The 24491-nt window shown below is 44.4% G+C and overlaps 1 protein-coding gene across 2 annotated transcripts in view; it reads right to left on the reverse strand.

Annotated features, from left to right (window-relative positions):
* Window positions 1-217: 217 nt before the first annotated feature.
* TBCEL (tubulin folding cofactor E like) overlaps window positions 218-24491 on the reverse strand; it is a 37169-nt gene continuing 12895 nt past the window's right edge. For both annotated transcript variants that reach the window (XM_070765657.1, XM_070765656.1), the window contains exons 5-9: window positions 22797-22978; window positions 19746-20002; window positions 15761-15887; window positions 13035-13151; window positions 218-5933 (exon numbers count right to left, since the gene is read on the reverse strand). In XM_070765657.1, coding sequence (XP_070621758.1) covers window positions 5615-5933; window positions 13035-13151; window positions 15761-15887; window positions 19746-20002; window positions 22797-22978 — 1002 coding nt within the window. In that variant the 3' untranslated portion in view covers window positions 218-5614. The remainder of the gene's footprint in view (window positions 5934-13034; window positions 13152-15760; window positions 15888-19745; window positions 20003-22796; window positions 22979-24491) is intronic.

Below are 24491 nucleotides of genomic sequence, written 5' to 3' on the forward strand. Positions count from 1 at the left end.
TCATGTGGATTTACAGTTTTCTTACTTCACGTGTTAGGTTTTGAAGAAAATCAAAAGAAAATAGTTTCAGGAAATAGACCACCTGACTTCAACAGCCAGAAGTTCTGAAAGTTTTCACAGCCTCAAGCAGCGATGAGAAACTAAAATTTAATCCAGCAAGATCCATTTATGAATTTATGACTTAGAAATAAAATACGTAAATAAAATAGTTTCACACTTTTTTTTTTTTAACAAAACTTAAAGTTTATTGATATCATTCAATCGACTGCCTTATATTTGGAGCAAATTCTTGAACACTGAAATACAATGCTTGTTTCTTGGAAAAGAGATATTATCTTTCTTCCACAAAAGTACATGAATTGGAGTACAAACAACATGGAAACTGTAGTGGATTTTTAAAATTTGATCATCCTGTCAGAGATATGTTTCCAGGTAAATAAGTTCCAGAAAACTCTTCAAGCCCTATGTATCTCAAATAAGGAATTGCTGCATGTCGTTGCGCCTTACTAGCTGTCCCAAGGTTGACATGTATTGCTCTTTCAAATGACTAAAGCCAAGGATCCCGGATAGATTTGGATGTGACCTAAGCGGTTAACATGGGCCTCCTCTTCCTCACTGCTTGCTCTGTGCCAGCAAGAGAGTAAAACAGGAGTAGATCCTTCAGAAGCAGATACTGCCTAATGGTAATCCCACATAGATGTCACTCTATTACTTACGTTGAATTGCCTTGCTCCATTGGTGCACAGAGCTTTCTACCAAAACCCAGCTCTTGAATTCAATGACACTTTTTCCAAAGTTGCAGCCTATGTGTCTACTCCAAATCTTTACAACTAGGGTAGCGAACAGGCTGCAGCCTGGTGCTCATCCATGCTCGGAAGAGTAGCTGCAGCTCCCTCTAGAGAAGTTTGCTCTGCCTAGTCCTTAGCTCCTTGGGAAACAGCACCTTAATGAGATCACGAGCTCTCAACAATCTCAAGCATAGCTGGCTGGGGAATTCTGGGAGTTGAATTCCACAGGTCTTTAAAGCGGGCGATGGTTGAGAAACACTGATTTATGGAATTCGGCTGCTTTGATAACCAGTTTCAACTCAAGCTACAGTGGGGAAAAACAGGCTCAGAATATGAAAACGGGGGCGCAATCTATGGATTCTTTTCAGAACCAAAATCACTGAAACACACAGCTTGCGTTATAGTCTGAAACCCTAGAGATCGCTAATGAGTAAATATGCTACGAGTCTATTGCAAATGCCTTTAACTTCAACGGATCTTTATATACACAGCTTTCTCTGGGGACTCCGACAGAGTTCAAAAGCCAAAGCAAAAATAAGAGACCTCAGAGTCCAGGCCTATGTCATTTTGCTTGGCTATTCTTTTAACTTCCCCAATCATGCTTGATTTTCTCCAATCTCCAATCATGCTGGGGTCTCGCCAGAAAAACCCACATCCCTGCCCATTCTTCACCCCACCATTCCATGTCGGAAAAGGGGTGGGGGGGAAATCACAAGTTTCTCACTCGACTTAATCACAGAAGCGGAGTTAGCTACGAATTTCATATTTTGCATAATGTGAAGACTAAATTGAGGTCTAACATGCACAGAACGTACTCACCTGCAGCTATGCCAACCAAGGTCCTTCTTTTGGTTCAATACTACACGCAACGGCCAGACCCAGAAATGAGCCGGGAATCGCTTGCTATGGCTTGCTACCCAGCGATAACAGCCCCCTGAGATCCAAAGCTAATACTTCCCAGTTCCCTAGGTTTTGTTTTCAGTACAAGACTATTAACAATGGCGGATAATTACACTATTTTCTAATACAATGAAATCTACAGATTAACCTGACTGTGGAAAGGAGGACTTTTCTGACACCGCCCCACTTTATCTTTAAAAAGGGTCACCTTTCGTAAACGGGGAAATATAAACTTCTTCCAGTGACCAGAACATTGTTCCCACCACCACCCAAAAACCTCAAAGGTTTTTGCAGGTAGAATTGCAATTTCGTACAAATGGGAGTTCCCTGCCCAACTAGTGCTGTTCAGAATATAAATTCAGACGAAGTTGAATTTATAGTTGATCTTCTTGCTCTTTTTTATCCAGAAGAAGTCAATCTTTTTGCTTTTTATTCTGATTTTTGGACGTGGATGAGTTTAGGGGCAACACAAATGACCTCTACAGTATTTAGTCTCTTGGCTTCTTAACTATCTGCAGAGGAAGCCTCTAAGCCGTGTCCAACTTCAGCAAGTTTTAAGTTCCACGGACTTCAACTCCCAGAATTCCCTAATCAACATGGCTGGCTGGGGAATTCTGAGAATTGATGTCCACAAGTTTTAAAACTCACTAAGGTTAGACATGAGTTCACATGTTCAACAGCGAACAGCTGTGGCATCTGGCTTATGACAGTGCTCATCAGATGACTAGCCAAACACGAACTGAATGTTAATATTACAACGTTTTTATGGAAAACGCCAATGGTCAAAAATCAATTTTCAGCCAGAAGCAATCTCGTGTGACATTAGCACTGGATGAAAGCGGAATTGAAAACTGGCAAAGCTTTATACCACATCTCCTTTCTTTGTACACAGAATTTTCAAAAAGCACAAACAGGGAACCAATCAGCGCTATGGGTTGAACACAGAACATTGGAAAACATGGTGGATTTGATGCTATTGGCAAACCAGGCTGATCCAGATTTGACAGCTGAATCCAATGCAAAAATGTAGCCGAACGGGACATTTGTACAGAATGCCATTACATTACTCTTCCTTTCATGCTGCTTTTATCCCCCTATAATGTACCTAATTAAAAGATTAAATATTTGATGGAGCTTGGCTGCTCCCAATGCTGAGTTTTTGCCCATAGTTATGTGCCAATCCTGTATAATTGCAGAAAGCTGACAGAATGTATTAGATGCAGACCTCAGCTTCCAAAGCAACTGTTTATGGATTTATTTTATTTTTTTTAAATGGGAATGGTGGAAGAAAACTCGAGGGATAGGTCCGAAGACTGTACCTTTTCTCTCCCCATTCTACCTAGCAGAATGTCCACTTAAGCAAACGCTCCTGAATTGCCTAAGTTATGCAACCTGCACATTTAAATAAATGAAATATAGCTTTTCCCCCTAGCTTACTGCTCTCCAGAAGTCTGTAAGAGTCACAACACAGGAGACATAAGGTTAAGGAAGTAGGTTTAGGGTTTAAGTCTAACTCTCTCTCAATAATATGCACAAAAATATGACTCTTCGGTGGAATTCCTTTGCTGTCTCTATCCCCGACCTATTTAATGCTTCTTTCTAAAATATCAACTACGTGGACAGTGAACAGTAGTACAATGGCATTGACATTGGAGTGGGGAGGAAGATAAGAAATACTGTTCCAATGGACGTTCCATAAATTTCCATGGCTGGCCCTTTGCATCCAACCAGACTGTCACGCCCTACTGGGGTATTTGATACGGCAAGACCACCGATAAAATAGTATATTATTACACAATTCTATCTTTCCATAAATCTTTATAATAAAATATCTTATTGACATGAACATTCCCCATTACAGCATGTGTAAACACACACACACACACACAAACGTATCGATCGTTAATAAAATGCTGATTTGGGTTGGCATCACAATGTTACCATAAGAGCATTTTGCTAAGTCAATGGAGAGGAAAGAACCTCAGCTTGCTATAGTTATAAAATCCAGAATATTATTATCGTGGAGCGACATCCAATAGTGATAATTTTATGGAGAATTGTGGCTTCAGAAAGGATGGCAGTAGAATGCTGTTCCCTTTAAGCCAGGCCCTCTCTTTAATGCACAGAACGTGGTAAATGCTTCCTTTCCAATGAGAAAACAAAAGAACTTTATTTTGCTTTTCAACAGTAGTTACCAGAAAAGGGGGGGAGCAATCCCCCACACTCTGCAATTTATATAAAAAAAGGAAGCCCCAAGAGGGAATAGAAGAATCTGGGGTTGAAAAAAAAATAATCTTGCTTTCGGAGCATAAAAGCTACCCAACTCAGGTCAAAAGTGCACAGGTAATAAGAATCAGCTAGCTTCGCGGACGTTTAAATGTACATGTGTAAAATGGATGGATTGAACTGCTTCCAACTTCGTCCAACTGACAAAAGGCCCTGCCTGATTTACAAAGAAGACAAGCTTAATGCATCTCCAGGCAGAACCGTGCAAGAGACCGGGGGCCTACAGAAACAGTGGGAAGCGTTTAAGATGGTCCTGGCTGCAGCCTCCCAAAGTTCTGACTACATTGCACATCCAGAGTTAAAATAGAATTGCTTTTAAGTGAGATAACAAAAAGCTCATCCCCCTGGAGTGGCACAAATCATGGACCCTGTAAAGGGACAAGTCCAGAATAAGGACACGTGCATAAAAACGATCAACCTTGGAGGACCAGGAATGGTTTTGCATGCTTCTGTTGGCTTAAAAATGGAGTGAAAAATGAACTACGCTGTATTGGGTTTTGATTTCCATCCAGGGATCACGATACTAAATTTGGAATTCAGGTTAAAATTAGCTACGAAAGGTTTCTAGTTGTTGGGTACGCGTCCCTCAGCTAATTCTGCCACAAGTTTATTCGAAGGATGAACTTATGGATGTGGGCAATGAGAGGGAGAAGCATTCAAGCCACCTGAAGTGCAATTCATAAAAATACTCAACTGAACATATAAGGGATTTGTGATCTGTTAGCAAAGGAGTTTGCTTCAGCAACCAATCGGGCGATGGCTTTTGTATCAAGCTGATCCATTAGTTGTTCTGCTTAGCTGCCCAGCTCACTGGCTATATGTCAAAGTGTGCCATCCATTGAACTACTGATGTGCCCTGTGCAGAAATAGTTTTATTTATGCGACCTCAGAGAAGTGACAAACCAGGAGGGTTATTATCTAAAGGAATTTGGTGCCCTTATTACTGTGCTTTGGAAGCTGTAGGTGTGTGTAGGTATCTATTTGTGTGTGTGTGAGAGAGGGACACATGATGCGCACGTACTTTAAGCACCTCTCAGAGTTATCTCCTCCAGCCAGCTGAAATCCAGAACGTTGCTGGACAATCCCGCAGGCCCAGGTCCCGAAGAACCCCTTCCCATCCAAAAAGGCCCCCCAGGAAGAAAGAAATGACAAGACCACCCAGGCGAAGGGAGAACAGTGCAGCCGTTTGTAATTGGAGTCCAAGTGCCACGGGAACAAGAGGTGCGCAGAATCGTTTCCACGCGTACCTTACGCTTATGCATGCTGGCAGCCTGAATCCCCCCGGCTCAGTGGCTGCCATAACCTCCGAGTTTTGAAGCTGGCCTGTCGTGCTACGTTCACAAGGATACGGAAGCAGCTGGGAGATAGCGAGGGAAACAGCCCACCTGCTCGATGTCACGCCTCCGAGGAGCATCCTGTCGTGGTCTACGCTGAATCCTGGTGCTTTTTCTAAATCACAGATCTGGACCTGCTAACCTGGGCTACAGAAGTGACCGGGCGCGCACTTCTACCAAACACCAAATCTCAACCAAATGAACCCAAATGAAACACCCCCGTCAGAAAGTCCCTTGATGGCGTTACGTGGGGTGCAGCGCAGGTGCTCTGGAGCAGGCCCTTCCGGAAGCAGAGAGAGAGAGGGGCTACTTGGCTTTGGAGTCCACGTAGATTTTGTCTCCGTCCCGGATGCCGTAGGAATGCAGGGCCCTCGAGTTGTACTTCAGCTCTTCGGGGCCGAAGGGGTCTTCGTTATCGAAGTAGGTGACCAGCATGCTGCTGATGGGCAGCTGGACCACCGCTTTCAGTTGTTTCTTTAGCTCCGCCACCGTCTGGTCTAAGCGGATGTTCATCTCCTTCACTTGATCTTTGAAGTGAACTTCCACTTTGGCGCTGCTCTGGGGCTTCAGGTCGACCACCGCCAGCTTTTCCAGCTTCCCGTATTTTGTCACTAGTTCTTGATACCTACGAAAACGGGGCAGAGACAAAACATGCAGAGGTTGATGAATATATAGCTTTATAGATCTATACTAGTCTCCCTTCCTTTTCATTTATCAGAAAAAATATGTATGTCTCTCTCTCTCACACACACACACATATATTCTGGCACTTTGTGCCAACCTTTTAAAGCCAACTAGCAATATCCTACATACCTGGATAAAAACCCCAGAGAAACTCAATTCTTAGCAACTAGAAGATCAATTGTGCGACTTGTCTCTCCTCATTCGTTAAGTGAATCACTGCAGTACTTAAAATTAGTAACCCGGTGGTTAAGTGAATATGATTTCCCCCATTGACTTTGCTTGTCAGGTCACAAAAGGAGATCAGACGACCCCAAGATACTGTCACTATCATGTTACACCAACACTCTGCAGTCTACATTGGTTGCCGATCAGTTTCCGGTCACAATTCAAAGTGTTCGTTATGACCTATAAAGCCCTTCATGGCACCGGACCAGATTATCTCAGGGACCGCCTTCTGCCGCACGAATCCCAGCGACTGGTTAGGTCCCACAGAGTGGGTCTTCTCCGGGTCCCGTCAACTAAACAATGTCGTTTGGCGGGACCCAGGGGAAGAGCCTTCTCTGTGGCGGCCCCGGCCCTCTGGAACCAACTCCCCCCAGAGATTAGAATTGCCCCCACCCTCCTTGCCTTTTGTAAGCTACTTAAAACCCACCTCTGCCGCCAGGCATGGGGGAATTGAGATACTTTTCCCCCCTAGGCCTTTACAATTTTATGCATGGTATGTCTGTATGTATGTTTGGTTTTTATAGTAATGGGTTTTTAATTGTTTTTAGTATTGGATTATTTTTGCACGCTGTCTTATTATTGCTGTTAGCCGCCCCGAGTCTCCAGAGAGGGGCGGCACACAAATCCAATAAATAAATAAATAAATCATAGTTGTCAATCATCCAAATGTAAATCACGTGACCACGGGGGAGGCTGCAATGATCTTTAAATGTGAAAAATGGTTGTCCCTATTTTCAGTCCTTTCGTTAACTCTGAACGGTCCACTAAATGAACTATTGTAAGTCGAAGACTGCTTTCAACATGGTCCTGCCAATCCGTCCTGCTGGATGTTGCAGAAATCAACGCTCCACATCCTCAGGGGGCTAGGAAAAGGGGGGGGGGACCCATGACATGACCCCCCACCCCACCCCACCGCCCTCCTCAATCTCTCTTCTGCTCTCTTGGGAGCATTCATTCATCGGCAGAGTGAATCCTGCTGTCCTAGCTCGTAGGAACAGAGTCGAGCTGAAATTTTTACAGCTATTAATTGCAAAACTTTGGTTCAACTTCTGCCTTTCGGCAGGTCTGGATTCCGTTCCTTTCTGGCAGTTGCAAATGGGGGAGGAGGCTGGATGGGAAGGAGGGGGAAATAAGAGATAAAACACCCTTCTTGTCTATGCTCCTGCTTAAGAGATTTCTGCCTTTTTATTTATGTATTAGATTTGTATGCCGCCCCTTTCCGTGGACTCGGGGCGACTCACAACACAATAAAACAATTCATAACAAATCTAATAATATACAATTTAAAATTTAAAATAGTTTAAAAAACCCATTTTTAAGCAGACATACCTACAAACATACCATACATAAATTATATAGGCCCGGGAGAGATGTTTCAATTCCCCCATGCCTGACAACAAAGGTGGGTTTTGAGAAGTTTACGAAAGGCAAGGAGGGTAGGGGCAGTTCTAATCTCTGGGGGGAGCTGGTTCCAGAGAGTCGGGGCCGCCACAGAGAAGGCTCTTCCCCTGGGGCCCACCAACTGACATTGTTTAGTTGACGGGACCCGGAGAAGGCCGACCCTGTGGGACCTAATCGGTCGCTGGGATTCGTGCAGCAGAAGGCGGTCTCGGAGATATTCTGGTCCGATGCCATGAAGGGTTTTATAGGTCATAACCAATACTTTGAATTGTGCCCGGAAATTAATCAGCAACCAATGCAGACTGCGGAGTGTTGGTGTGACATGGGCATATTTGGGAAAGCCCATGACTGCTCTCGCAGCTGCATTCTGCACGATCTGGAGTTTCCGAACACTTTTCAAAGGTAGCCCCATGTAGAGAGCGTTACAGTAGTCGAGCCTCAAGGTGATGAGGGCATGAGTGACTGTGAGCAATGAGTCCCGGTCCAGGTAGGGCCGCAACTGGTGCACCAGGCGAACCTGGGCAAACGCCCCCCTCGCCACAGCTGAAAGATGGTTTTCTAATGTGAGCTGTGGATCGAGGAGGACGCCCAAGTTGCGGACCCTCTCTGAGGGGGTCAATAATTCCCCCCCCCCGGGTGATGGATGGACAGATGGCATTGTCCTTGGGAGGCAAAACCCACAGCCACTCCGTCTTATCCGGGTTGAGTTTGAGTCTGTTGACTCCAGGCCCCAACAGCCTCCAGACACCGGCACATCACTTCCACTGCTTCTGCTTTTGCTCCTCGTCTCTGCTATCCCCCCCCCCCCCAAAGGCATTTTTCAGATATCTCTCATTAATAATGAGGAAGGAGCATCTCTCTCTATTTTTTTTTGCCGGGCTGGGAAAGTGGCAAAAAGTCAACCCAAAGTCCCAGGTAGCTGAAAAGATAAAAACAAAGAGTGGTTAAGATTGGGCGGGGATAACATTTCAGAGTCTCGAAGGGATGCCCGCAGATTGAAAGCCCCCTTTGTTCCTCTCTTGGCTTAGGCCGAAACCGCCATCGCTGCTGTGTCATTGCTCCCGTCGGGGGATGATGGGGCCTGGCAACCGGGCAGGGAGGCCTCCCCCCCTCCCAGGGGACTGGTGTTAAAGGTAAGGATATCCCACCAACAGCAAAGCCTCTGTCTGTCTGCAATACGAGGGGGGCAGGGGAGGGGGATGGAGCGCCCTCGGTTTTGCCCAGCGTCTCGGACAAAACCAGCTTTCACAGAGGCCGGGTGTTTGGCTTCGCAATTAACAAGGAGAGAAAACTCGGTCCGTTTTGGCTAACGACGATTTGGGAGATAAGGAAGACCCGTTCTCTGCATCCCGCGATGGCTGACAGCCGCTAAAATCAAGGGTGGGAAGGGAAAGGCAGATTTTTGGGATGGGTCTCAACACCTCCATTCATCCCGTTGCTTCTTATATACCTTTGAAGAGTGTTCGGAAACTTCAGATCGTGCAGAATGCAGCTGCGACAGCAATCATGGGCTTTCCAAGATATGCCCATGTCACACCAACACTCCGCAGTCTGCAGTGGTTGCCGATCAGTTTCCGGTCACAATTCGAAGTGTTGGTTATGACCTATAAAGCCCTTCATGGCATTGGACCAGAATATCTCTGGGACCGCCTTCTGCTGCACGAATCCCAGCGACTGGTTAGGTCCCACAGAGTCGGCCTTCTCCGGGTCCTGTCGATGAAACAATGTCGTCTGGTGGGACCCAGGGGAAGAGCCTTCTCTGTGGCAGCCCCGACCCTCTGGAATCAATTCCCCTTGGAGACCCTATTCCAGTGATAGCGAATGTTTTTTCCCTCGGGTGCCGAAAGAGCGTAGGCATGCGCTATCGTGCATGTGCAGGTGCCCATACCCATAATTCAATGCCAGCTTTCCCCACCTCACAGAGACCCACTGGAGGCAGGAAACGGCCTATTTCCCAACTTCTGGTGGGTCCAATAGGCTCCTGTTTCGTCCTCCCCAGGCTCCAAAGGCTTCCTTGGAGCTGGGGGAAGGTAAAAATGCCATCCCCATCCTCCTGGAGGCTCTCTGGAAGTCAAAAATGCCCTCCTAGAGCCTCTGTGTGAGCCAAAAATCAGCTGACCAGCAGACACATGCACATTGGAGCTGAGCTAGGGCAACGACTCATGTGCTAGCAGATACTATATGGCTCCGCATGCCACTTATGACACCCGTGCCATAGGTTTGCCATCACTGCCCAATTCCATTCCAGACAAATGGCTGTCCAATATCTTCTTATGAAAAAAAATAAGAACAATGCAGAAATATTGGGCTGAAAACTGCCGGAATCTGATGTTTAAAAGCTAGCTTGTATTCCAAAGTGAAGAAATTTCCATTTATCGAATCCATATCCCGCGTTCTTCCTGGAAACACAAGCTGGTCTGCACAAGGCCACTCATTTCATCCCCAAAGGCGCAATTGTGTTAAACAATGTTGGGTTTGACATGAGAAATTGGTCCGGGGCTGTCGTATAAATTTTGTGGTCCCTTAGTTCAGTGTCTTAACCATGACTGCACGCAAGCTGCCAAATGGTAGGATTTTAAAGCTCATCTTTAGTCTGGCTGCGTCTGCCTTTTTGTCTCCGTATCTAACAAGAGCACTTAAGCAGTCAGAAACAACACAAAAGATCTCTTCATTTGTAATCCCACTCGTAGGCACTTCTATCGCACGTGAAATCTGCGTGGAAATTTTAAACAAACTCTAACGATCTGGGGAATTAATGCCTGGATACCAGGATGGTAGTTCATCAGTTTGCAAAAATAAGGGGGGCTGGGGGAAAATCTCCTGTTTGGATGATGATATTATTAATATCAGGATTGTTAATCATTCCTTTGAGGATGTGGTCCTAAAAATTACCTATCACCTGCAGAATGCAGCTGCGAGAGCAATTATGGGCTTCTCTAAGTATGCCCATATTACTCCAACACTCCGCAGTCTACATTGGTTGCCGATCAGTTTCCGGTCACAATTCAAAGTGTTGGTTATAAAGCCCTTCATGGCACCGGACCAGAATATCTTCGGGACCGCCTCCTGCCGCACAAATCCCAGCGACCGGTTAGGTCCCACAGAGTCGGCCTTCTCCGGGTCCTGTCGACTAAACAATGTCATCTGGCGGGATCCAGGGGAAGAGCCTTCTCTGTGGGGGCTCCGACCCTCTGGAACCAGCTCCCCCCTGAGATTAGGATTGCCCCCACCCTCCCTGCCTTTCATAAACTCCTTAAAACCCACCTCTGTCGTCAAGCATGGGGGAACTAAAACATCTCCCCCTTGCCCGTGTTGTTTTGCCGTTTGATTGATTGACTGTGTGCCTGTTTTTTTTATATATATTGGGATTGTTTTATGAATTTTTTAATTTAAAATTGTAATTAGAGTGGTGGGCATTGGATTTGTTACTATGTACTGTTTTTATTATTGTTGTGAGCCGCCCCGAGTTTGCGGAGAGGGGCGGCATATAAATCCAATAAATCTATCTATAAATCTAATCTATCAATCTTGGAAAGGCAGGAAAGAGAAAGAATCTAAAAGAGAAAAGAAGGGCGGTTGTAACAGAGGCTAAAGAAGGAAAAGGCCAAAGAAAGGGAGTTATTTGGGGGCAGGGGAAAGTGACGGGAATGAACTTCAAGCATGAACTAAAGGTGCAGGATGTGGAACCTGACGCTCGATTCTCTGGGGAGGCCGTCTCCATTATTCACGGCCAAAGGGCCCTGAAATGGCACGCTGGGTTGGTGGACTGGAAAGCCAGTCTCGGTGGAGGGCACAGGTCTCTTCAGGAGACCCCACGCAGATGAGGGCATCTGGACAAAGGGGCCATTGAGCAATCAGGCTGGGAGAGGGGTTATTCAAAGGCTATGAACTTGGGTGGGGGGAAGGAAATGGGGGAGACGAAAGGCAATTTTGCCGTCTGCATTAACCTACCAGGAACCGATAAGGGGGGGTGGGGGGAATTACTGAAGCAAAACCAAACTGAGAATCATGGGAAACGCCATGGTGTTGAGTGTTCAAGATACAACACACGTTTTAAGATTCTTCTACACAATTTGTTTTTAAATACAGTGGTACCTCTACCTAAGAACGCCTCTACTTACGAACTTTTCTAGATAAGAACCGGGGGTTCCAAGATTTTTTTTTTTGCCTCTTCTCAAGAACCATTTTCCACTTACAAACCCCAGCCTCCGAAATTGTAACCGGAAAAGGCAGGGAGAAGCCTCCGAGGGGCCTCTCTAGGAATCTCCTGGGAGGAAACAGGGCTGGAAAAGGTGGAGAGAAGCCTCCGTGGGGCGTCTCTAGGAATCTCCTGGGAGGAAACAGGGCTGGAAAAGGCAGGGAGAAGCCTCCGAGGGGCCTCTCTAGGAATCTACTGGGAGGAAACAGGGCTGGAAAAGGCAGGGAGAAGCCTCCATGGGGCCTCTCTAGGAATCTCCTGGGAGGAAACAGGGCTGGAAAAGGCGGGGAGAAACCTCTGTGGGGAGTCTCTAGGAATCTCCTGGGAGGAAACAGGGCTGGAAAAGGCGTGGAGAAGCCTCCGTGGGGCCTCTCTAGGAATCTCCTGGGAGGAAAAAAGGCCTCCACCCTCCCCGTGGTTTCTCCAATCAAATGCATTATTTGCTTTTACATTGATTCCTATGGGAAAAATTGCTTCTTCTTACAAACTTTTGTACTTAAGAACCTGGTCGAGGAACGAATTAAGTTCGTAAGTAGAGGCACCACTGTATCTTTATCTCTTTTCTGGAATCGCTTGACAATTCACCTTGGAGGGGGTCTCAATATCTGGTTTAGGGAGGGTAAGTGAGGGTCAGAGAGCTGAAAATGACCTCAATGTGGCCTGTGTCCACGTGTGCCAAGCTTTCTGTTGTGATGACTCTTTGCCCACTGGCTTTAGCTGCCCCTTCTGACAGTTAACTAAGTGGAACCTGTCCATCGTTTCATTCCACTCCGTTTTCTCTTTCTACCCCTTTGCTTCCCCGACATCTCCTTCAGACTGCAGCCTTCCTGACAGCCGGGACTTGACTGTCCTCTTAATTATTCATTAACAATGTGTTACAAATATCGGTAATAAAGCATTCAGACTTGGCCTGTTATTTACTGTCTTTCCTCGGTCCTGGGAGCGCTTACCGATATCTCTAGCTGTTCAAATGGTAATTTACTCATTTGCTGCTGCAGCGCCTGGCGAGATAAGTCGGTAATATATATGAGCCGCTATAGTGAAGATAAACGAGGTACAGCGAGGCTCTGCAGCTTGCCTAAGTTTATCAGGTGTGTGACTTAGCACACAATTCTGAACCGAGGACACTTCCATTTATATTTCTTGTCTTCAAGACCATGCTGAACAGCCGGAAGTTTTTTTTAATTCATTCCACAAAACTTCAGGGCAATTCCTCACCTGAAAGGAGCTTCTTCCTGTGGAAAGTCTATGTAATAGCGGATGAAAAACCTCTCAGAGTCTTCTCGTTCTCCGTCCATTATTACACTTCCGTTCAGCTTGGTGATTGATGGTAACCTGCCAAAGACAAGGAGAGAAAATGTTAACAGCTGAGTAAGGGGTGGGGGGGGGGGGAAATCCCCAAATAGTCAGCAGCAAATATTGTCTTCACAGGAGATTCCTGCAGAATCTGACACCCAAAAATATAGCTGTCAGGGAAATTGCACTTCTATAGGGCTCCATACAGAGAGGAATTGATTGTAAATTGTGCATTACATTATAAATATATCTGATGATTTCCTAAAAGCCTTCCTTCTTTTGGACTTTCCAATGCATTTTATAAAATGTTGGTAACTTAAGAAAAGGCTGTAGAAATTTGCTATTTTCTGCTTCCCCATTCTGCAGTATTGATATGTGTGCGACGGGTTATGTACATATACATGTATATATGTATGTAACATATTTTTGATAATGAAAAGGGAGACTACTATAGATCTATTTCAAGCTTATTTGCTCTCATTAGGCAGCCATACCCTTACTGGGATTTGAACCAGGGCCTCTCTCACACATACCCAATATATACAGACAGTGGCACCTCGTGATACGGACCCCCTGTGATACAAACGTTTCAAGATATGAACCGGGGGTTTGGAAATTTTTGCCTCTTCATACGAACTTTTTTCGACTTATGAACCCACCACAGATCGCAAAAAGGCGCTCCGCTAGGCGCCGCCGCCCGGCTGTCACTTTTTAGAACAGCCGGGGGGCTTCTCGGCATTCGGGTTCGGGAGAACGCCAAGAAGCCCCCCCGGCTGTTTTAAAAGGTGACAGCCAGGCGGCAGCGCCCAGCGGAGCGCCATTTTGCAATCCCCCCCCTTGCACGCATTAATCGCTTTTACATTGTTTCCTATGGGAAACATTGTTTCGTGTTACGAACTTTTCGCCTTACGAACCTCCTTCCGGAACCAATTAGGTTCGTAAGACGAGGTATTACTGTATATTTATTTTCTACATGAATAGAAAGATAGCTGACCGAAAGGACAGCATTCAAGTTCAGGTGCACCCACTTTAGGCATTTTAAACACTAAGGAAAATAATGAATGTGGAACTGCAGAATGTGGGATCAAAGGCTTTTTTTCTTTTAAATTGGCACTAGTACCTATTAGGCCACAGTTCAAGCAATTGTCTCTAAGCTTCTCCACAGTTAATTTAACATCCTTCATCAGTGGCTTTTGAGATTTCAGTGAGATGACAACCAGCATATATGCAATGGGCATATTCTCACTGCGAAACACAAAATGTACACCAGAAGGGAAGGCCGCGAAGTGGCCCATCGATAGGGTCTGATTGACAAAGGCCTTCCTTATTTCTGGTCCTTAGCCACAATGAGCCATCGCCCTGCCTGCAAAACTGTCAAATGAGATACTGAAGTGCAAGCTCATCTGAGTTTAGGGCCTTGCCATCATTCTCCCTGATGCCCTGGGCTAGACGGGAAGATGGAAGGGATCAATTTTAATCCAAACCACTGATATATTTTAAAAAAAACAAAAAACAGTAGGTAATGGTTTTATATAAGTAAGTCTGCAGTATAACAAGCATTAAAAATACCAACTGGGAATCAAGAAAAAATGGGCACAAAGAAACAATAGTTTCCAATACAAAAGATTTATGACTTTCCCCCCCAAGGATATTATTGTAGTACTTTCAAACAGAACTATTTAGGGTGGGGTTTGCAAATCCATTGCCGCTTATATTACGTGGAACAATTTTAATTCAGAACGTAGGTTCTCCCTCCCCGCATATTTTTTGATTCACTCACAAAACTGACAAGTTACAGGAGTCCACTATCTTCCAATTCCCCCTGTGAGACTGAGCACCTTAGACCTAAGTCACGCACAATTTTAATTAGAGCTAGGGTGGCGCAGTGGTTAGAGTGCAGCATTGCAGGCTACTTCAGCTAACTGCTAGCTGTAGTTCAGCAGTTCAAATCTCACCACCGGCTCAAGGTTGACTCAGCCTTCCATCCTTCCAAGGTGGGTAAAATCAGGACCCAGATTTTTGGGGGCAAGAGGCTGACTCTGTAAACCCCTTAGAGAGGGCTGTAAAAGCACTATGAAACATAGAAACACAGAAGATTGACGGCAGAAAAAGACCTCCATCTCGTCTGCCCTTATACTATTTCTTATATTTTATCTTAGGATGGATATATATTTATTCCAGGCATATTTAAATTCAGTGACTGTGGATTTACCAACCACGTCTGCTGGAAGTTTGTTCCAAGCATCTACTCCTCTTTCAGTAAAATAATATTTTCTCACGTTACTTCTAATCTTTCCCCCAACTAACCTCAAATTGTGCCCCTTTATTCTTGCATTCACTTTCCTATTAAAAACACATCACTCCTGAACCTTATTTAACCCTTTAACGTATTTCAATGTTTCGATCCTGTCCCCCCCTTTCCCTTCTGTCCTCCAGACGGAGTCCATGAAATCTTTCCTGATACGTTTTATGCTTAAGACCTTCCACCAATTTTGTAGCCCGTCTTTGGACCCGTTCAATTTGATCCATCTCTTTTTGTAGGCGAGGTCTCCAGAACTGAACCCAGGATTCCAAAGGTGAAGCGGTATTATAAGTCTAAATGCTATTGCTATTGTTAAGGCTGGGTCTATGCTACAAAATCTCCAGACCTGGCTATTACCAGCTTCCTCCGCTCCTCATTGGTGTAGGACTGAAGGAGAGGGATTCCCAGCAACCTCACTTCCTCAAGCTTGGGGAAAGAATTCAGTTTGTCCACATCTTCCCAGGAATGCAGACCTGCTTTAAAGAAAGGAAAAGGCTCAGGCAAGGAACTCAGGCAAGGGAAGAGGTATAAAGCATTATAGGTCAAAGTTGTGCTTGTGTGAAAATTAGTCGCAGGCCGAAAGTAGATGAGGAACACAACAGAAAAACAACTGAAGGCAGGCACACAGTTTTCAAATGTCTATTAAACATTTCCCAAATGTAACAGAAAATTAATGTTACCAGGGAATGATGTCTGAACACAGATTTATCCCAGCTGATCTTAGAAGAATTATGTTTTGTTATTTTTTTAAATGTCAACCTTGAAAAGTTAGATTATTTGGGGGAATTGTTCAATTACTTTCACCCTCTGAAAATAATATTTCATTTGCACCTTTGCTGCTCCAATGAAGCTGGTGATTAATTACTGAAAGAGACTTATATGTTTTGGTAAAAACACGGCGACTGGATTAGATTTCCTGGGAAGTTAAGGCTTTGTCTTACTCTCGTATTCCCAGCAGTATGAATGTAGTAAGCTAAATAAATCAGTAAAACCCTGTTATTACCATCCAGTGGAATCCAAATCCAAACAGATGGAAGCAACTGGATGGGGTTATTCTTAAGGAATAATTATACTTTCCTTTCTAGAGAGCACTGAATTCTTGAGTGATGGGGGTATGGAGCTTCAGATGCTGAAAATGGCCCACCTCATTTTTAAAAAAAGGTTATACCAGGAAAATATTCTTTCCCATCTCTAAGTTGTTGTGGTTCAGCCTGAGGCAGATCAAAGACCAGCTGCGTCTCTGCTGGCTCCATGCCCGGAGAAGGCTGACAGCAAAGAGGAGGGGGCTGAGCAGTCGGACGGAGGAGAGTACAGTCAGGAATGTGACGAGGAAAAACAGCATGGGAGCCCTGGGGAGGGGCTCTCCCCAGCCAGTAGCTTGGAGTCTTTGGAGTCATTAGGTGATGAGGCACAAGCTGTCATTGACATGCAACAGAGACCTTTAGATCAAAGGAAGGATCAATTGAAGAAATATTATCAGCATTGAATAAGGAACACCAGGGCTTGGGTGTGGTCCTCATTAGCAGGGAAGGGTGGAGTGTTATCAGTTTGGAGTTGCTGTAACCTGCATTATTTCTCGGCGTCTGTTCCTGGATTGTGGCCTCGCAGTCTTGAAGACCCGTGGGAGGTGTATGTCTGTTATCTACAGCCTCGTCTTGGCAGCAAGAATCCTATATTGATGCATGGACAATTGCCTTCGTGTATATATTTGGAGTTCCAGTGTTTTCCTGCTTTGTAAGGACATATTCAGTTAGCTTCGTTTCTCTTGAACATTATAAAACTGTATTTGAATTTTACCGGTGTGTCTGGCTTATCTTTTTGGGTTGGTCATAGCTTCCGGAGTGACCCAGACGGAACATAGCTCTATGACAATAAACCATCTGCAGAAGTCTTCAAACATGGCAACTTTAAGACTTGTGGACTTCAACTCCCAGAATTGAAGTTGGAGCCCACAAATCTTAAAGTTGCCAAGTTTGGGGACTCCGATCTAGAGCCAGTTGACATAGCTATTGTACCAGTCGTTGATTTGATTAAACCCAAAAGAGTAACATGCTTTAATAAAACTGTAAAAGGAGATGATGAAAAATATTTGTCTGCGCAAATAAAAGGTGTTGAAATTAAATTTAGGAATGAGCATGAAAAGAACCAATTGGCTTGTCATTAGATGTTCATTCACTGTATGCACACACAGTGATGAGGAAACGTATGCAAAATGTTTTAATGCCTCATTAAATATCAATGCCACATGAGTTGCTAAAAATGCATGGCATGATGAAGAGTTAACGAAATTATCTTTCCCATAATCTTAATTTACAGAGGACTCGATCTCGATTTGCAGAGAAATCAAAAGGTTGAGAGGTTTTCTCATGAAGAAAGTTACTGCAGAGCGTATGGAAACTATAGGTATCACAATGAAAAAAAAACACCATAGTAAAGGCTGCCAGTCAAGATGACTTTTGATAGAGATTAGACAAAATTGTCGGGATAAAATTATTAATTAAAGGATTTAAAAAGTGTTAACCTACTCCTGGGGTGCTAATCGGAATTCTGATAATTGGTCTGCTGATTTAGATTCTTAGGCTGAAATGAGAAAAATGAAATAATTAAGGCCTCCGGACTTGTGAAGACCTCGTTAAAGAACCCATAAAGCTTGCAACCGAGCAAGCTCATTACCACTGGATTTGGGTAATTTCTATACCTTGTCTATTATTAGCTGAGAAACCTATATACACTTGCTCTAGAACGTAGTCAGGATTTTTCCAGCCCTGTAGAAGGACCCACACCTTTGTCTAGGCCTGAACAAACATGTAACCAAGAGAGAATCTGGACGCTGCCTCGTTGTTTGTGCCGAGCCACACTGAGCCATAACCGAGCCATAATTTATTTCCATGCTTGAGAGACAATGTGCCTCTGCACAGCAGGAGGATGCTTTTGTGAGCTCTCCAGAACAGAAGCCTGGATAAATGTGATGGATAAACGTGGTGGCGCACGGAGACATACTGGGTGGCGTGTGAGATTTTGCCCTGTGTCCGCTCCAGCATGCCAGTTGATTCTCGGCCTTCGGAAAGGCTGTTTCGCCCTCCAGATGCTTCAGGGAACCTTGTGTTGCCTGGAGGCAAAACAATCACCCAACGGACAAACCACAAGTTTGGAAAAACGCACTTCCAATTTGCCGTTGTGCTGTTTTTTTGAACTCCGGAGCTTCAGGAAGCTTCCTGGAACCCCCTGGAGTGCAAAAAACAGCATCACCTCGAGGCTCGACTACTGTAACGCTCTCTACATGGGGCTACCTTTGAAAAGTGTTCGGAAACTTCAGATCGTGCAGAATGCAGCTGCGAGAGCAATCATGGGCTTTCCTAAGTATGCCCATATCACACCCAACACTCCGCAGTCTGCATTGGTTGCCGATCAGTTTCCGGTCACAATTCAAAGTGTTGGTTATGACCTATAAAGCCCTTCATGGCATCGGGCCAGATTATCTCTGGGACCGCCTTCTGCCGCATGAATCCCAGCGACCAGTTAGGTCCCACAGAGTTGGCCTTCTCCGGGTCCCGTCAACTAAACAATGTCGTTTGGCAGGGCCCAGGGGAAGAGCCTTCTCTGTGGCGGCCCCAACCCTCTGAAACCAACTCCCCCCCAGAGATTAGAATAGCCCCCACCCCCCTTGCCTTTCGTTAAGCTCCTCAAAACCCACCTCTGCCGTCAGGCATGGGGGAATTAAGATAATCTTTCCCCCTAGTCTTCTACAATTTATGCATGGTATATTTGTATGTATGAATTGGATTTTTTCATTCTGTTTTTTGTCACTGTTGTTAGCCGCCCCGAGTCCACGGAGAGGGGCGGCATACAAATCCAATAGATAGATAGATAGATAGATAGATAGATAGATAGATAGATAGATAGATAGATAGATAGATAGATAGATAGATAGATAGATAGATAGATAATGGAAAACTGAAAGTGCATTTTCCTGAGCTTCTGGTTTGCCCATTTGGGCATTTTTTTGACGTACCGGGCTTTAGATTAGATTAGATTAGATTTATTGGATTTATATGCCGCCCCTCTCCGCAAACTCGGGGCGGCTCACAACAAGGTAAAAACAATACATAATAACAAATCCAATACCCACCAATCCAATTACAATTTTAAGCTAAAAAAATCATAAAAAACAAACCCAGAATATTAAAAAACAAGCACAGTAAGGCCTGTGGACATGCGCGGAGAGGGCAGTGTTTGAGGAAGGGAAGGGGTTGGCCATGACTGAGCTAGGCCTTTGTTCCGACCCAACGGGCCTCCTCTATCCTTCCCTTATATTTCATCCAAGGTCTCACCTGACTTGTGCAGACTGATGGACCGCAAGTTCGGGAAGAGCCTTGCCAGAGTATCCTGGGAGTCTTCAATGGCCGACAGACCATTATTGGCCAGGACCAAAGTATCTAGTGACGGAAACATTATCCCCAGCTTCCGGATCTCAATCCAGTCTATGAGATTATTGTCAGTTATGTGGAGCAGTTTGAGAGAATTACAACAGGACGGAGAACAAGACACTGTATTATAGTCGTTAAGGCACAGGAAAAGTTCCTCCAAGCTGCAGGGAGAAAGTTCCAATTAAAATATGCAGCAACATCTCTAGGCAACCAAGTTCATGTTGGTTTGAAGGAAAATACACTGATGAGCTATACAGTGGCACCTCTACTTACAAACTTAATTCGTTCCGTGACCAGGTGCTTAAGTAGAAAAGTTTGTAAGAAGAAGCAATTTTCCCCATAGGAATCAATGTAAAAGCAAATATTGCATGCAATGGAGGAAACCACAGGGAGGGTGGAGGCCCTGTTTCCTCCCAGGAGATTCCTAGAGGGGCCCCATGGAGGCTTCTCCCCGCATTTTCTGGCCCTGTTCCCCCCCAGGAGATTTCTAGAGGCCCCATGGAAGCTTCTCCCCACCTTTTCCGGCCCTGTTTCCTCCCAGGAGATTTCTAGAGAGGCCCCATGGAAGCTTCTCCCCGCCTTTCCCCCCCTTTTTCCTACCAGGAGATTCCTAGAGGCCCCATGGAGGCTTCTCCCCGCCTTTTCCGGCCCCGTTTACTCCCAGGAGATTCCTAGAGAGGTCCCACGGAGGCTTCTCCTTGCCTTTTCCGGCCCTGTTTCCTCCCAGGAGATTCCTAGAGAGGCCCCACGGAGGCTTCTCCCCGCCTTTTCCAGTTACAGTTTCGGAGGCTTGGGTTTGTAAGTGGAAAATGGCTCTTGAGAAGAGACAAAAAAAATCTTGAACACCCGGCTCTTATCTAGAAAAGTTCGTAAGTAGAGGTGTTCTTAGGTAGAGGTACCACTGCATCACCATTACTTGCAGCAGCATCAGAAAAAGCATTCCCAAACATTTCCTCCTAAGCCTAAGGGGAAACTACTGTGGCAAAAAGGTCTGTTGCCCTTGCAATCCCATCTCTGGATTTCTGGAGGAATCTGCATTTGGCTGGTTAAAGGCTGGATGAAATAAGCTTTGGTCCCACATGAAGGAAAACAGACTTGCCAAGATGAAGGGAGCCTCTGCCAGACAATCCAGGCCTTATAAAATATGTAAGGGAGCGTTTAACTGGAAGTCGCCCTGCTCTCTCTCTCTCCACCCCCATTTAGTCTCAATCAAAAGCCAGCATGTCCATTAGCGAGCTATTTGATCTGATAAGCAAAGAGCAGAAAGGCAGAACGGGGACGGTTATCTGTTAATTTGATAAATTTACTGATAAATGCCCCAAGCAGCTTAGTAGTAGTTTGGAAACGTTGTCCAAATGTGGTCTAAAACTTTGGAAGTAGATAGATCTGCACAAACCACAAATGGCTTTGTGATGTGCTCTGTCTAAGGATGGATATGCTATTGACTGATTCTCGATAGGAAAAGAAATAAAAGAGCTATCCAAATAGAAAAGTGGTATAATTCCAGAGGTTTTTGTATTTGTGCCTGATTTACTGCACTGCCGGTATATGGAGTTTAAGATATATCAAAGCTTTCAGTTTACACACGTAAACCTACACACACATGAAACTATCATCTTAAATCAGCATCTCATACTAATGTCATTATAAGGGAACAGACTAAATAAGGGAGACGAGACCTCTTGGAACCCCATTCAGTAACATGTAAATACAATTATAATATGAGCCAGGGTGGAGCAGCAGGCAGAGTGCTGTACTGCAGGCCACTGAAGTTGACTGTAGATCTGAAGGTCAGCGGTTCAATTCTCATCACCGGCTCAAGGTTGACTCAGCCTTCCGTCCTTCCGAGGTGGGTCAAATGAGGACCCGGATTGTGGGGGCAATAGGCTGGCTCTGTTAAAAAGTGCTATTGCTAACATGTTGTAAGCCACCCTGAGTCTAAGGAGAAGGGCGGCATAAAAAATCGAATAAATAAATAAATAAATAAATAAAATGACAAGAAGCTGTCATAATTATCTTGACAGATTTGAAAATCATGGATTTTTTTTTTGTTAAAATCATATCCAGGCAGCTCCTTTGCCTCCCTTTCTTTAGGCCAGGGGTCGGTTAAACACTCAAAGAGCCATTTGGACCCATTTCCCACAGAAAAGAAAACACCGGGAGCCACAAAACCCTTCCCGTGCCTCACTATTTCCTGAGCGGTCACAGAACTTCCATATGTAATTGAATTAAACATTCTGTTTTCTTCTGAAACTTTTCTTTTACCCATGATGGGCCTACTGGGGGTCGAATAAACTCAGTAAATCACATGTCTGCAAGTATCACACATTGGCAGTTGTGACACATATTTTGAGTGACAGGGAGCTGCAACAGAAGGACGAAAGAGACACATGCGGCTCCAGAGCCACAGGCTGCTTTAGGCTACAGTAACAATGGTAGCCAAATGGGCTAGCAAAACTTTCCATTACCTTTTGTCGAGTGCCTCAAACTCCTCCTTTAATTTGTAGAGCAACAAATTGATGGGGATATAGCCACTAGTATAAAATTAAAAATACGCAACACTTACATGCATGGAAACCAAACCAGATAGGAGACCAAATAGGGTCAAGCAGAATATAGACAGGGAAATCTAAACTACAGGTTTTGCAATGAACTCTAGGTTCAAGTTCTAAAATCTACAGTTCTTGGCTGGGTTTCCTTTGGAGAGAATTTGAATTTGTCAGCTCTGGTGCTAAATGCAGCTGTTCGATGAGATTCAAACGGTCAAACAGATAACATGTTTGTGGGGGCCCTGTCCAGTACTAGTCTGGAGGAAAGCAATTAGAAGTAAAAAAAAAAAAGAAATTCCAATTTACTTTTTGGAGTTTATGTTTTGAGTTTAACTATTGTAGCCCTTCTCCTTCCTTAATAGATCTTGTCAGCTAAACTTCAAAACCTTACTTCCTTTAGACTTACTTTGGTAATTCTTGCAGTATGGTGTGGACTGTTTCCCAGGAAGCTTTGCTGTTGTTGAGCACAAGTTTGCGAACACCAGAGAAAGATCCAGCATATTTCCTTTCTAAAACGGACAAGTTCAGAGGATTGGAACTCAGGTTGAGAAACGCCAAGTGAGGGACATTGGACACAATTTTACTGACCTGGGAGGAGAAGAAGAGAAACAAAACCCCGGCAATTAGATCTTAAATAATATTAAAACCTCCCACAACCTTTCCAGTCCACTGAGTTGAAGAATGATAAGGATTCTAACAGCATTCAAGATAGTTATCTGTAATTCATACTGTAGCCATTTGATGATTGAGATTGATTGGTTAATTGCTTGTTCCCTTCGATGGTTCAGTTAATTACACTCTTAGAAAGACTTGATAAGGGGAAAAAAAATACCTGGCAGACTTCTAAAGAGAAGGACAACAACTATACAAAAGAAATAACTTACAAGTGCCAACATTTTTCAAAGGACTATTTTATCCGGGGTTACCCATCTCTTCTGCAACCTTGCATGCGCCAAATACTATTTTAGTAAAGAATTTTTGATTCCTGGAATTAATTAATGTTTGGGTTCTCCCCCTCCGAAAACAACCTTCTAATTCTTTTAACATTTGAGAATGAAAAACCGATGGCCAAAAGGCAATAAAACAACCTTTCGTGTTTTGGCTTATTACAGGGGTAGGCAAAGTTGGCTCTTTTATGACTTGTGGACTTCAACTCCCAGAATTCCTGAGACAATCATGCTAGCTCAGGAATTCTAGGAGCGGAAGCCCACATGTGATAGAAGAGCCAACTTTGCCTACCCTTGGCTTATTATACAGTGTTCCCTCGATTCTTGCAGGGGATGCGTTCCGAGACCGCCCGCGAAAGTCGAATTTCCGCGAAGTAGAGATGCGGAAGTAAATACATTATTTTTGGCTATGAACAGTATCCCAAGCCTTCCCTTAACACTTTAAATCCCTAAATTGCAATTTCCCATTCCCTTAGCAACCATTTAGATTATTACTCACCCTGTTTATTTATTAAAGTTTATTAAAAAATATATTTATTAAAGGCGGACGAAAGTTTGGCGATGACATATGACGTCATCGGGCGGGGATAACCATGGTATAGGGGAAAAAACCCCAAAATATTTTTTAATTAATATTTTTGAAAAACCATGATATAGACTTTTCGCAAAGTTCAAACCAGCAAAAATCGAGGGAACACTGTAATCCAAAACCTTGCCACAAGGAAACATGGAGGAAAACACATATACAAACTGCGGGAGAGCATTTAGAACAATTATTGCAACATTTTGGCCCAACCTGAATCTGTTTTTTTGGAAGACGCATGGGCTAAAAGAGGGATACCAGTAATGAGAGTCAGTGGGATCTGTTAGAATTCATAGCTGCAAATCCTTACTGTACAGTTCTTCCTGATCCTATAACCCATTTAACTGCCTGCTAGGAAAATTAAGACAACTCAGGGTGTTTCATTAACAACAGGAACATTCCATTTTTAAAATCACATTCTGCCTTCTCTCCAATAGCTGAAGGTGAGTTAGCCGTGGGTCTAATTTCATTTTACCCCCTCAAGAGATTGTGGGTAAGATCAGTTGGGCTGATAGAGGAGAACTAGCCCAGGGTCATATGCTTGAAACTGCATCTCCCTTGCTTCAGTCCA

Source organism: Erythrolamprus reginae, chromosome 12 (genome assembly GCF_031021105.1).
Source record: "Erythrolamprus reginae isolate rEryReg1 chromosome 12, rEryReg1.hap1, whole genome shotgun sequence".
In the NCBI taxonomy this organism is placed as follows: Eukaryota; Metazoa; Chordata; class Lepidosauria; order Squamata; family Dipsadidae; genus Erythrolamprus; species Erythrolamprus reginae.